This window comes from Pomacea canaliculata, linkage group LG4, assembly GCF_003073045.1.
Source record: "Pomacea canaliculata isolate SZHN2017 linkage group LG4, ASM307304v1, whole genome shotgun sequence".
NCBI lineage: Eukaryota > Metazoa > Mollusca > Gastropoda > Architaenioglossa > Ampullariidae > Pomacea > Pomacea canaliculata.
Window position 1 is genome coordinate 23,039,737 of NC_037593.1, and position 14,817 is coordinate 23,054,553.

General features: G+C 39.1%; 1 protein-coding gene across 1 annotated transcript; it reads left to right on the forward strand.

The window, feature by feature from the left end:
• Positions 1-1,838: 1,838 nt before the first annotated feature.
• On the forward strand, positions 1,839-14,499 carry LOC112561328 (methenyltetrahydrofolate synthase domain-containing protein-like). The gene is given in 11 exon segments (XM_025233741.1): positions 1,839-1,865; positions 3,590-3,682; positions 6,230-6,417; positions 6,746-6,849; positions 7,145-7,258; positions 9,714-9,827; positions 10,051-10,141; positions 10,289-10,384; positions 10,387-10,472; positions 10,715-11,207; positions 11,210-14,499. Coding segments are annotated over 9 exon segments (1,719 nt in total). The 5' UTR covers positions 1,839-1,865; positions 3,590-3,682; positions 6,230-6,305; the 3' UTR covers positions 11,719-14,499.
• The last annotated feature ends 318 nt before the right edge of the window (positions 14,500-14,817 follow it).

Sequence of the window (14,817 nt, forward strand, 5' to 3'; positions counted from 1 at the left end):
CTCAGGTAGGTCCTTGGTCATCAGTTATTATCTGAAGATTTATTTTAATTCGCCCGTGCTCTCGATGCACATCTTTGTTGCGGGCGTTTCCAGTCTCTTTCATGCGACTGAACATCCGGGAGATTCAGAGACGTGCAACACAAGCTCAGACAGAGTGGAGCAAGGCCATGAACACGATAGCAAAGCGATGCGAGCCCGAAGTGGCAGCCAGTGGAGCTCGGACAGAAGCGGTATGGCAGTACGGGCAGCACTGTTATGAGCTCTCTGGAGCTTCAGCAGGCGGCCAGAAAGATCTGTCAACAGAGAGTTCCAGTAGTTGAGCCTGGACAACACATACGCCGACATAAGCTGCCTGGTGGAGGTACAGAGAGGATATGTCTGATGCAGCTGAACCTGCTCATGCAGCTCGAGAAAGATGAATTTGCAAACTGGACATGATTCTGGAAGGATAACGATGTGTCAGAAAAGAACTCCGAGATTTCTGATAGACTGAGAGAAAGTGATGGTGGATCCGCAACAACAACAACAACAACAACAAACAACAACAACAACAACAACAACAACAACAACAACAACAACAACAACAACAACAACCAAACAACAAATAACAACAACCAACAACAACAAACGACACAACAACAACCAACTAACAACAACAACCAACCAACAACACATAACATCCAACCAACAACAACCAACACTGTCACACGATACTCGGGCCCTCGTACACTCCTGGACATTCTTTTCTTCATAAAACAACTCTGCCTCTTTTGCAGGCCTGTATACATTTAATAATATTGACTAAATTTACACTATAATAACTTTAAAATATACAGAATAAATGTTGAAAAGAATTTCCCAGTAAACGTACATCCGGCAATCTACCATTATCTAAGATATCCAATTTTAACACAGTTCTAAAAGAAAGGTTTTTTTTCTGGATTGATGATCCAACATAAGAATAATAAAGTGCAAAGTCCGGCACAACACTGCTTTCACTGAGGACTAATCGGATGACACTCTTAACTTCAGTCACTGGGTATGGTTGGTCCACTGAACCAACATTCACTGGAGACTAATGTTTCAGAATCCAAATATATATCTTCCACACACACACACACATAATTATGATCATCCAAAAAAACAATCAAACAAACAAAACAACAATGACACAGTACACAACATAATTTTTAACTTTTAAAAAAGAAATAAAAAAACCTAAAATTTTTATAAAAAAGATAAAACTTCTTAAGCCAGACTTTCGGTCTCCCAGCACATTTTTCGTATGCGTTTGTGCAACGTATTTCAATGGCATAGTAGCGATTTTTAACGTTTCTAAATTTGCTTCTTCACACAGTTTGAAGTTTTAGAAACGTGCTGTGCAACTAGCCCCAGAACGCGCTAATATTTCTTGACAAAGTCTGGCAATGGCTAAAAATGATGCCAATATATCAGGTCTTTCGAACAATTTTTTTTGTTTGATGTACTATGATTGGCTTTTGTGCACTAGCTGTTGACGCGGGCACATATGTTGTCTAGACCGCTGTAAACCAGCGTTCTGTTTCTCTTCCTCCTCTTTTATGTGCAAGTGCACACGTGCGAGGTTCATTGACAAATTCTGAATCATCTTGCCTTACCAGCGCTCCATCGATCCGTCCATCCATCCATCGTTCACAAGATGTCTGCTGCTGACAGATCGACGTCATTTAGTTGCTTACAACACAGGATGACGTGCTGAATGTGACGATACACTTGGCGTCATCATGTTATTTTGACATCACGAACCGATCTAATCTTAACAGCCTAGAGGTTAGAAAACTATTGCCGGGGCCACATCGACTCCAAGGTTTTATCAGTAATTTCAAGTGAGTATTTAGAGAATGTAGTTATCATACTGTCCCTATTTTTGTTTTAATTATGCATTTAACGAATTGTGCTTTAGCGCTGACCCAATGTCAAGTGTACAGATAGAGTCGAATAAATAAAGAGATACATTACCTTTGTAAGCAGTCGTCGGTCCGATATAGTTCTTCCCGATATGGTCTCTGAGGCTTAATCTACAGTTTAATATTAGCAAATCTCCAAAAGCACTGTCAACAGCTCATGCTAAACATTGGAACATTTTAAAAACAAAAGCGTTGTAAGTGACCTTGTTTGAAGGTCATGTGTCCTTCTTTTTTTGTAATTCATTGGGTCTTCAAAATCACAACTAAAATCTTTACAAGAAACTAAAAGTAATTTTCTAAACCTTAATGTGAAACGTGTTGAATTTGTCCAGAACAAAAACAAAGTTAGAAATTTCGTTGCCAGTGATAGTGACCTTTGTCACGTAATTAAGCGGTTAGTAGACCCAGATAGTGAAACTAGTATCTGCTTTTACGTCAAGGTGAGATAATGAAGAAGTGCACTAGTAAGGTTGGCTATTGGAATGTTGGGTCAGATGGGCTTTTCCTTTATTACTTTTTTTTTTTGCAGTTTATGCGGTTTATGACGTTATTTCACAATGATGCACATTTTAGGCAACGACAGCGTCGATGATAACGATGACGACGACGATGACGGTGTAGATGGCGGGTCATAGTGAAGGCTTTTGTAGCGAAGACTGTCAGCACATGCTCAGGGTCTCCACACTCGAGACAGTTTGGAAAAAAAATTACCACTAGCAGATAATACCATAAGAAACAACAATTAAATGTAACGATATAGTTTCGTAAATAAAAGAAACTGACACGAAGACTTTTAAGCGACAAATAATATACGTGTGGGTATATACCCACCTACATACACATCCAGGCAAATATAGAATGCATATAGTAATTAAACGATTACTATTATGCTGCTAATCAGGCCATTTTTAACATCACATTTAATTGTGAAAAAAAAAAAAAACAAACAAAAAAAAAAAACCAACGCAAAAACAAACAACAACCCTGTGACAGAGAAAGGGGTGTCGGTTAGACAGAATATGAATCAGGCAAATATTGAAGAGAAATACATGTCACAGGGACCTGCAAATGTCACACACATTGTGCGTGCGTGTGTCTGCAGTTAGGATTTGGGATGAGTACATGTACATGAATATGGCGCGCGCGTATTAAATAGAAAAAGAGTAGTGCAGGAAAGGCTAATGATAGCACAGTGATGGATGCTACACCTCACCCATTAACTTGACCAGATAAGAATGGTGTCATGCACCCAACAGAGAGCTGTACTTATAATTCACCAAAACATTCATCCTCGCATGTATGTAGTTCTTTTCCTTCATACACGTTGACGATTACGTCAACCCTTGTAACTGAGTACATCCTCTTTTTTTTTTAACATTTCTGAATAAGGACATCGCTATACACGTTGATCCTTTCAAGCACCTTGTGTGTGTTTGGCGTATCAACAAAGAATTTATACAGCACAACTCTCTAAACACAATTTTATTTAATAATTATAAGGAAAACATTATTTGTCAAAGTTAGACATATCTTATGCATTTAACCTTGTGTTAATTTTACAATTGCCTTCTGTTTACACAAATGTTTTTAATGAAAGGTTTAATTCAGCGATATTCCGATCTTGAATTTATTCTTTCCGTGAGTGTGACTGCACGATAAGGCCCACTTCTCCACGTCGAGCGCATGCTTCGCCAGGGAAGATTACTGACAATAGCATTCGAAGGAAGAACAGCGTGGTGAGTATCGATATGATAAAGATTTTGTTTGAAAGTTCGTTTCATATTACTTGTATTTGCATTACGTGTATTTTGCGAAGTTTTCTGAGACAGTCTTGCAAACCCAACCGGTTCTTGCAGGTTCAGAGATTTCTCTGCTTCGTGCATTTTGGCATGGCCTTGACATTGTGTGAAACGTTTAAGCGTTTCCATTCATTTCTTGTTGTGCACTCATGTTTATTTAATAGTTTTTCATGTACACTACTTTCCACATATTCACTTTAACTTATACGACCCCATTGCAGGCATTGCCTCATGGAAACTCCAAAGTGAAAAGGGAGCTTAATCTGGGTCACGAGGCAGTCATTTTGTCTTCGTGTTGTCTACCTAAAGAGGCTTACCACGTAGCAGAAAAGCATAAGCATTTACTTGAGGGGCAGGCGATATGATTTTTGACTCCATTTAATCGTCTCAAGAGAAAGGTCATGTGTTAGAGATACCAGATCTGCTTCCTTTATACTAATGTAGGACAGTAAGATTCTTGCCCAGACAAAGAAGTCCAAGAAATCTAGGCACCGGCATTTTTGCTTTCTAAAATATACATACCGCATCACAAACTCATTTGGTGTGTGTGTGTGAATTCTTGTTGATTGCATTTCTACACAGTTCGGCAAGATGCTAGTAGCCAAAGCAGCCTCAACATTCCTGTCATAAATGTTTCTCTTTCATCATTATTTGTATTTTAGTATAATTCTAACAATGCTTTACCATTAGTAATCATCTTCCTTGAAACGAAAAAAAAAAAAAGAATACATAAGGTTACATATTAATGAAAAGTTTATAGTTTTTAAAACAATACTAAACCTTATATATCCTACATGGTTAGAAAGATACTTTAATACCTTTTTTTCAGTTGTCAGATTCAATTTCAGAACCATAGACTTATTAGACAATTAAGAAGCACATACAATTTATTAAGGTGACCAGACGTCCCGCTTTAGACCTCTTGTCCCGCCTGCTCATCGGGCTGGAAGCCCAATGTCCCGCTTTCTGGCTTTCTGGCAAGTCCATCAAATGTCCAGGTTGTCTTTAAAAATCACTTTTTTCGGCGTTCTTTTTGACGACACCATCATCGGCACGTGTCCGCTTTGAAAAATAATTTTGTAGCTTATGGGATGTCAAAACCATTTAAAAGATGATTCAGCTAGTCCCCAAAAGCAAACAAGAAATCAGGATGTTAATTGTGTTTTATGGTTAAAAATCCACAATGCATTCCAAGAGTGAAATAACGGGTATTTTTGATTGATCTTTCACTACTTCAAAGGGATACCCATAATGCCTTTTTTTTAATGGTTATTAAATGTAATCTTGATCAGGATTAGTTTGCATATTTCAAGCTAGAGCAAAAAATATCTTTTTTTTTCATTATAATTAAAAAATCCATTTTTCCTAATCTGTGCACAGCCCAACAGTGACAAGGTGTAAAGGTGACTGATCAGTCGGACAGGTTTTTGAGTAGAAGGGATTTGTTAGTTGCTGTTTTATATTGTTGAATATAGTAAATATATTATAAATGCTGGGTTATTTAGCTCTCTGTCATCAGGAGTTTTATATGTTTATTATATCATAGGATCTTGTTTTACCACAAGATTTAAGTTGGTGGTCTCATCAGTGGGATACAATTCTCTGTTATTTAGCGCCAGTATAGTTTCTGTAGTTGGCTATTCATGTGTTTAACTCTTTAGGTCTCGATCCTTCATCAACTTTTAAGTGTAGGCTGCCCATAGTTTTTATTCAATACTTTTTACTACAAATTTGTGTAACCAGATGGGGATGCAATCCCGTCACTAGGCGAGTAACATTTGTAAAGAGTTATATCCCTTAACAGGACGACATTAATTTGAAGAGTTAAATTTTCTGGATGTATCTTAAATGGGGACACAAGTGCACATGCAAAGACAGCTAACAGTTTTTTCATAAATTTTGAGCTTATTTCTGGTGATTAGTCTTTATTTTAATCATCATGTTTATTCCTTTCTACATGGTGTTTAATCATTAAAATCCACAAAATACTGGACTAAATATTGAAGTGATCATTTGTGCGTAAGTCAATATCAGAATTTTCTTAAATACAATTTGATGTATCTGATTTGTTTTGGATTAACAAACAAGTGCATTTTAACAATTGAATAAGTTAGGAACAGTTTCTTAACTTTGGACTTTGTAATTTTGATTAATTCTCTTGTCATGTCTATTTTTTAAATAATTTTTGAAAAGTTTCGTATCATGTGATTGCTTTTACCTAGAGAGTTAGTTCCCCTATAAATCTTCAGTCAAGCACAACAATGGCAGAAAAAGTATGACAAGATAAAGAAAAGCATTATGACATGGTTTTTAAGAGCTTTATTTTGATAAATTAGATTTTACATGTACTTACTAAGTCTGGTTGAACCCCTCTCAATTGTGACCTAATTTTAGTGGAATTTAGTATTTAAAATTTTTTTAATTGAAAATTTGCATTTATATATTTATTTCATGTGGAAATCACAATTATTTCGTCTTGAACAGATTTGCCAGCTTCTAGTAAGTCATCATTTCTGGAGGCATTCACCAGGTATTAGCCGTAAAATTGCCCTAAACCAGGATGGAAAACAACAACTCTTCAGCTGCTGATGCAGAGCCACAGCAGGGTAGTGAAGCACCACCTGCAAAATCTGCAGATATGTGCAAGACGGCCATTGATAGCAAAGGAGTAGGTAAGTGTGGCTGTATTAGGCTATTGTAGGAAAACTGACACTTAGAAGTACTGGCTTGAATCTGAAGAAGTGGAAAAATGTGCATGGATTGACTTTTGCTCAGCTTTTATATTTCTTCTAGTCAACAGTCTACATTATTTCCACTTAGCATAAAAGTTTCCTTTATAAGGGACAGCAAGTTGAAGCTGGTAAGGAAGACTGGTGCTGCTTTTGTATATGCCAAAAACCAACAGGATTTAATAAACAGTTGGATATTTTACTGTTAAAATATCAGGTTTTTTTCCAAACTGAAACTGTGTTTAAATTGGCGTCTTTTGATCTGTGGTAGAGGTGTCCAAGTGGTCTATTCGCAAAAAGATCTGGAACTATATGGAGGACAACGATCTTGTGAATTTTCCACGTCCTCCACACAATCGCATCCCTAATTTTGTGGTAATGTTTTCAGATTTTTCCAGAGCGGTAGTAGGAAAGCCTTTTCGCTTAGATGAAATCACCCCTCAAAAGTTGTAATTAGCATTTTTACTTAAACTTCAAGAATCCTAAAATTCTATTTCAAAGACATGAAAAATAAAGACAAACATTTTAAAAATGTCAAGATTGTAAGGGCTGTAAATCTTAATGCCTTATCCTTGAGATTCTGTCAACAGACCTAAAGGTGTTGTCTTCAACTCTCGAGGTCAACATGTAGCTTTTAAAGCTCTTGATGTTTGGAATTCTGTGTTTCTAGGATGCTGCTTTAGCAGCTGATAAAGTTGCACAACTTGATGTTTTCAAGTCTGCTCGTACTGTCAAGATTAACCCGGACAAGCCTCAGGAACATGCTCGGTTCTTAACTTTAGAGGTAAGCTAAATATTTGCTGATTTTGCTGGAGATAACAATTACCTTTGTTGAAAAGTTTGAGTTATCATCGATAATTGTGCTTGCTTAAACTTCTGAGATGACTATTAAAGCAAAACAAAAGGGATATTCTTAGCCGCATAGGTATATGCTCAAAGAGTGCATATTTTTCTTTAACATCACCTGTTCAGGAAACAAATACTGAAACATTTTCAGGCTTTCTTTCATGGTTGCATTCTGAACAGCTTTTCAGGGATGTACATCATTGTGATGTAATCTTATGAATCGCTTTAGTTATCCCAGAAAACAAGTATGCAGATTTATAAGGAACCAGTCAAGAACCATATAGCACAGCATCAATAACCATGCCATCACATTTATACCTGCCACGCCAGACAGACCTCCATACAATTAACATTCAGACCCGGATATAATCTCCTGATGTTGTTTAGAAGTTGCATTGAAACAACAAAAAGGCAGCCTTAACTCGTTGGCCCTGTATAATCATATACAGAATTGGTGGCTCATGGGAAGCTGATGGAACTCTTCTGATAGGACATCCCGTAGACTCGGGGGACACTTTTGAAAATGTCTGTTACAGAGAGTCTGAAGGCTACTCTGAGGCATCCCAATTACTTTTGAGCAATTTACACTTTTCTGTCCTTGACTGGTAAGTTGTTATAACAAATGCACAAGGACGGTGCATTAGTGATAAACCTTTCTCACAATGGTCCGAGTTTTGGTATTCCAGCAAAGTCTCCTGTTGAATATGCCCTGGCACTTAAATGTGGTAACAGTGGTCATTGTTTCATGATGGGAGATTTCCATGTATCGCTAGAACAGCATTATCCTTCCGCAGTAAGACCCGCATCTTCATCACCATTGTGAAGGCAGTCCTACTGTAAGGTTTTGAAACCTGGAGAGTGACAAACACCATCACCAACAAGCTCCAGACCATTACCAACCAATGCCTATGCCATATTCTAGGAATAAGATGTCCTGAAAAGATCTCCAACCGCAGCCTGTGGAAAAAACCAACCAGAATGCCATTAGCAAGACATCAAAAAGTGCAAATGGGGCTGGGTAGGACACACCCTGCACAAACTAGCTGATACCATTGCCAAGTAGGCACTTGACTTGAATCCTCAGGGGAAGAGGAGAGTTGGGAAACCAAGTTAGTTAGTTACTGCCCGTTATGCCGGTCGGCACGTAGGGCAGCGACAAAGGTCCTCCACTTTTGTCTGTCCTGGGCTAGTTTCCCCAAAGTGCCCCAGCTGTGGTTTAGGGTCTTCATTTCTGCCTCCACAGTTCGTCGCCAGGTTTTCTTGGGCCGGCCTCGCTTGCGTTTTCCCTCTGGAGTCCAGTGTAAGGCAGTTTTTGTGATGGAGTTGCTCCCGCCTCTGATGACGTGACCAATCCAGCACCATCGCTTCTTCATCAGGATGGTGGTCATGCTCTCCTGCCCACACTGGGCTAGCAGTTCCTCGTTGGAGATTGTCCTTGGCCAGAAGATGCCCAGGATTCTTCGCAGGCTTTTGGTGTGGAAGACTGACAGTTTGTTGAGGTCGCTGTCAGTCGTTTGCCAGCATTCCGATCCGTACAGAAGAGTGGACAGGACCAGACTCTGGTATAGTCTCAGCTTGGTATGGATGCTGTACTGTGTTGACTTCCAGATGTTGCTTAGCCTACAGAAGATGCCCCTGGCTTTGCTCAGTCTGCTCTGGATGTCACGGCCTGCTCCTCCATCCTGCTTGACCACGCTGCCCAAGTAGGTGAAGCTTTCAACCATCGGCAGGCCTTCTCCCTCTATGCTGATCAGTGTTGTATTGGTGGTGTTCAGGGTCATCACTTCTGTCTTTATCCGGATGATGTGCAGTCCAACCTGCTGCGCACAGGTGTTCAGGCGAGTGGTCTTCTCCTGCATTGTCGATGGGTGTGTGACAGCAGGGCCAGATCGTCGGCAAACGTGGGAAACCAAAGCAGACTTGGAAAAGAACAGTAGAAAGCAAGGCAAAGGACGTTGGAACCACATGGACCAAGTGAAGGGGGCTACCCAAAACTGGATTCGTTCACGAAGTGTTGTTGCGGCCCTATGCTCCTTGAGGAGTAACAAGGAATAAACTAATGAGAACAAGGTTAGGAAGATAGAAAGGCTGCAAAGTTAATTTCGTCCTAGGTTGACGCACATGATTGGGAGATTTTAGCTGCCCTCTGCTGGTATCTTGCTGGTTTACATGGTTAGGAACCCAGTAATGCATGGATTTTTGCTTTCTTTCCTGTTTCCACACCATGTTGAGCATGATCAAAACCTCACCTTTTTTTCTAAAAAAAAAAAGTCTTGGGAGCACTAAATGGGTATTGTTTCAATAATCAGGATTCTAAAAGTAGTCAAAGAACATAATGATGTGAGGTTAGTACCAATGAGTAATTAACCTGAAAATGTATGGTTTGTTTGCAGGCTCGAAAAAATCTTCTGGTTCCAACTCCGCGTCTACGTACAGGACTTTTCAACAAGATTATGCCACCTGAAGATGCTAACAAAGAGATGTTGAGGAAATGTTCAACTGCTTTAGTGGGTTGCCTTGTCATTTACAAATTTTTATTAAAAAGGTTTTTATACCTTTTTCTATCTTTAATGCAAGAAAAGTTTTTAGCCATAATCTTTCGCAGTATTTATAGTTGATATAGACATTGGTGCAATATGTGGGGCATTTCTGACTGGTATGCTATATCTTCTTGTCTTGAAAGAAAAAAGAACTTATAGCTCCTAAATCTGATTTTTATTTTTTTCTCAGGGAGTGAAAGAACACAGTAAGAGGATAAGTCTGACGGAGAAGGTTACCATTGACCTAGTTATTGTGGGCTCTGTTGCTGTTTCTAAAGAAGGTATCTTGCATCTTTCAAGTTTGATCAAAACAGATTACCATTAAATTAGTACAGTTTGTAGACTTATCATGTCCATTTAGATAAATCTATGTTAAGAATGAAATACAAAAATTTGCTTACAAGAGCTTTTAATTTTTTTTTTAACAGGGTTCAGAATTGGCAAAGGGGAGGGATTTGCTGACTTAGAGTATGCAATGATGGCTACCATGGAGGCTGTTGGGCCAAACACTGTAGTTGTCACCACGGTCATGACTGTCAAGTCGTTGAAATCCCAGAAGCTCTGGTTGAAGATCATGACCTTACTGTTGATTATATTGTCACCCCAACTCAGGTAAGCTCACTTAAAATTTAGGCTTATTTTTGGGCATATTTATTCCACTTGTTGCAAGGTACACGTGCTATTTAGTAAAGCAGTTTAGTATTATTGTATGACAAAGGATTTCATGTTGATTATGCATCATTGTTAATTAATAGCAATGCAAGCTAATTTGGCCCTTCATGAACCTAACTGCATGGGGTGGTGATTACTTCTGTAGATAGTTGTCGTCATCTGCTTTGTGTCAACTGTTTCAGGTAATCACCACTGGCTGCCAAAGAGTGAAACCTTCAGGTATCATCTGGTCTAAACTTGAGTATGATAAGCTGTATCGCATTCCTGTTCTGCGAAGATTGCGTGAGCTCCAGCAAGAAGCAGGGAAGGATGTTCATCTGAAGGGCCAGGAAGTGGATGATGAAGAATTTGAAGAGCGCATGGATCGAGAGCGTAGAGAGCGAGGGATCAGAGGTCGAGGGTGGAGAGGTGGTAGACGACCTTTCCGTTCCAGGCGTGGAGGTGGCATTGGCCGTGGTGGTGGTGGTCGCCGTCGTTACAGGCAAGATGATTCAGCTGATGGCGGTGATGAGAGCAATAAAGAAAATGCTGAAGATAACGAGAATGGTGAAGGTGGTGAAAGGGGTGGGCGCCGGCGCCGCCAGTATCGTAGCAACCGTTACAGGCGCAGCAAACCACGTCAGTCTGAATCAGAAATGAGCGATGGTGCTGGTGGAGATCATGGAGAGGAGAAGAAGGGCGAGATGCAAAAGATCGAAGGCCTCCACGACGACGCAACCGCAGGAGAGGTATGGGAAATCGCACAAACAACTCTCAAGAGCATACAAGTGATGGGGAAAACCGTCGCTTTGATGGTGACGAAGGAAAACCTATGAGACCGAGGCGCCCACGCATTGAGACAAGTCCAGATGGCGTTGTGTTTGTTGGGGGCATCTCGAGGCGACTGCGCGTCAGCGAATTCAAGACAGAGATGCGGGAGTGTGATGTCCATCCTATTCGTCTGGTGTGGCGAGGAGGAAGAGGTTTTGCCTTTTTGCATTTTCAATCTGCAGACAATGCACAGTCAGCAGTAAAGGCTCTCTCTGGGTTGGAAATTGATGGTCGTGAGCTTAACGTAGAGTTGGCTCGGCAAGATAATCAGCGTCATCGACGTAACCGTGGCCCAAAGGAGGTACCTAGTTCAGAAAGTGCCAACCTGGAGTCGATGGGCAGCAGTGATGTGCCAGTGGAAGGCGCTGAGAGATAGAAATGCACGCTTGGCCATGGCTGTGTCTGTCCCGTGATGGCTTGCAAGGCGATCACGTCGAACGACATTAAAAGAGGTTTGTTGAGAAGGAAGGGGAGAAATGGAGAGGCCTGTTCCCTAGTTGCCACTGCTGATATTTTTCGTGGCTAGTAGCATCAAGGACTCAATGCGTCAGCTGCTAGTATTCCTGAAAAGATGAAAATGGTAGAAATTACACAGGCTTTACTGACAGGGTCAGAAAACATCTGACCTAGTCGCCGCCCACACTTCATCTTGGAGATGATTGTTACTCTTCCAGAATGCCTGCAATACTTATTAGGTTCCTAGAACCTTTGGAAGATGAACTTTAAATTTCTGTGCATACAAGGCAGCACACGTGTGCAATTTTGCTAACTGAACTTGTAACTTACAAGGTGCCACAGTTAGGAGACAAAAAAGGGGGGGGGAGATGTTCATGGAAGAGCTGATGCTGGTATGATTTGAATGTGCTTATGGTTTTGAATAGTACTCTTTATCAGACGAAAGTGAAGGGAGGGACATGCATAAGAATTAGCTTCATTCTGTATTCCCAACTTCCACCTGGGATGAAAAGTATTGGCAGTGGTTTAGGCTTTTGTAACAAGTAACAGCACTTTAAATTTTTCTTTTTTGTGTAGCAGTTAGCTTTAGCAGTTTACATGGAACTGTACAAACATATAAAGCACTGGCTAAGTTGTGCAGAAAATGTTAAAGAACTGCAAACCAGCTTTTGCAATTTCTGAATTTGTTAGGCTTTTTCTATATATATAAACCTTGACTATTCTTGACTTGTGATCAGAATCTGTAAGATAATTGTATGATTTGGAAGGCAACAGTCTTGAAACTCATTTTAAAGCAGAATGCTTTCTTGTTTAAAAAAAAAATTCCTGTGATGTTACCACAGAACAACAGAATATCTCCTGGCATTGAGGGAAAGAAAATAGTTTCATGCACAAATTTTATTTCCCCAACTTTTTAACTTTTGCCAGATTGCATCTTTGGTTCTTTTCCTTTTGGACTTGCTCACATGTACTTGCCCACCCAAAGTAAGTAAACATTTTGTGTGCAGACCTTGTGAAGAAACAAGACCTAAATAAAATATAGCTGAACACCGTTTCATAAAAAAAACAACCTATAAAAAGCTGTATTTGTTTTACCTGTGCACTGTCTTAAAAAAAAGACATTCATTTCTTTAGAAAATAGAGCATTGTGTTCACACAATGATAGAACTCATAAATGCCAGTTCCAGTAGCCCTGCATTTTGGAAACTGGGCGAACTTGTGTAATTTTCTTTTGTTGTAAAACTGATTTAAGGGCTCTAGAAGTGAGGCACCATACTTCAGTGGTTTGTCTCGATTATTATTGGCTATAACTATTGTTTCTGTATTGGTGAAACAAATGCATCTCTGTGTATGCAGTTAAGATTTTAGAATGTTTGCTTGTGATTGATTCAAGGAGCTATTTGACATTTTAGAAAGACATGCTTTGATGGCAGAGGGTTTGGAAGAACACTGTGGTGCAAACATCCTTATGTAGCCCTCTTGAGCCTGTCCACATCATCTCTTTGTTATAGGCAGCTTAAAATCTTATAAAGTCTTCATCCTGAAATCTCTCTTTGACGGTGTTAAAGTAGCCAGAAAACATTGGATGTGCAACACAGGGAGTTTATGAAGATTTTCTATGAAAATTTTATCTTATTTTTGTAAATACAACATAAATTTGACACAACATATTTTTTCAGGGACAAGCAGCACTTGGCCCAACTCATCTTTCAAAAAGTGCAAAAAGTGGGGCTTTTGCTTGCTTGTGATGATGGGGATATAAACAGATTGCACTGAAACAAATTGTGTTTATAATAATTTTACTTATAACAATGTCTTTTTTCTTTACCAATTTACAGAGTCTGTAATGCATTAACTCATCACATTTTGTCGAAAAGTGCAAAGATTAACTGCTAAGCATTACACAGCCAATCTGTGCTGTGGAATTGTCTTGCCGTTTACATAAAGTGTTACATGCTGTCAAGCGTGCATAGTAATAGTTTGCCCATGAAAATATTTTGATCAAAAATTTAAAATTCAAGGTTGTAAAGGCCAGAGTTGGACATTTTACTGGCCTACTGTTAGATTTGGAAACATATCAGTTTTTAAGATAGAGCACCTTTATGACTTAGCCTTTCAGAATTAAAAAATGACAGAAGTACTCCATTTAAAATTTCCCAAAATGGAAAAAGTTTGTAAGCATGTATTATTTGCTGGCTTTGACTAGTTTTTTGCTGACCATACCTTCAGGCATAACTGGAATGCATCATAATCTCTTTTTGGCAGCCTCTCAGTCAACAAGATTGTTGGTTGCTCTTTTGTGGTATGTTTGTTAATTCACCACAGCAGTTAATGCAAAAATGACATAGATGGTCAACAAATAGAATCTTGTTTCATTCAGTGCATTTAGTTAGGCCTTTAGTTTGTTAGTACATGAACTTCACATGAACTTTCTGGTGGATTGGATGTCCTTTTTTTAAGTGGTCAATGGTACAAATGTACATAACAGAAAAAGACGTGCATTTCAAACTTCAAAGCAGAAATATTTTCTTACTGTTGCGTTAAGGTTCCAGTATTTAAATGGTTGAAATTTTATTTTCTTTGGCAAAAGATCTTTAAGTTTTGAAAGTGAAAAACTGGAAAAAAATCTTTAGATTGAAGTTGTGAAGTGTCTATTTCCTATTTATGGTTACTGATTGAAATAAAAACAAAGCCTATGATCCTGTCTGTTGTTTGTCAATTTCTAACAAGATTTTATAGTCTATTACAAAAAAATGCTGCAGTGCAGAAATTTTCTTTTGCAATATTGAAATTAGAACTGCATTATATAAGATATATGATAAAGTACATGGTTACCATATCATGGATGTGGCAATTTCATAATCAAGCCGAGCTCTACAATCAGCAGCCAGTTAAGCTCGAGTTGTAAAGCCTGTTGTTTGCATGCTGATAACAGTGTGGAAGGCTGGTTGCTTTGATTTTAGTTTGCTTTATTAGTAATGGTTGATTTTTCATGGCTTTGGCGGTTTGATAGCATAAG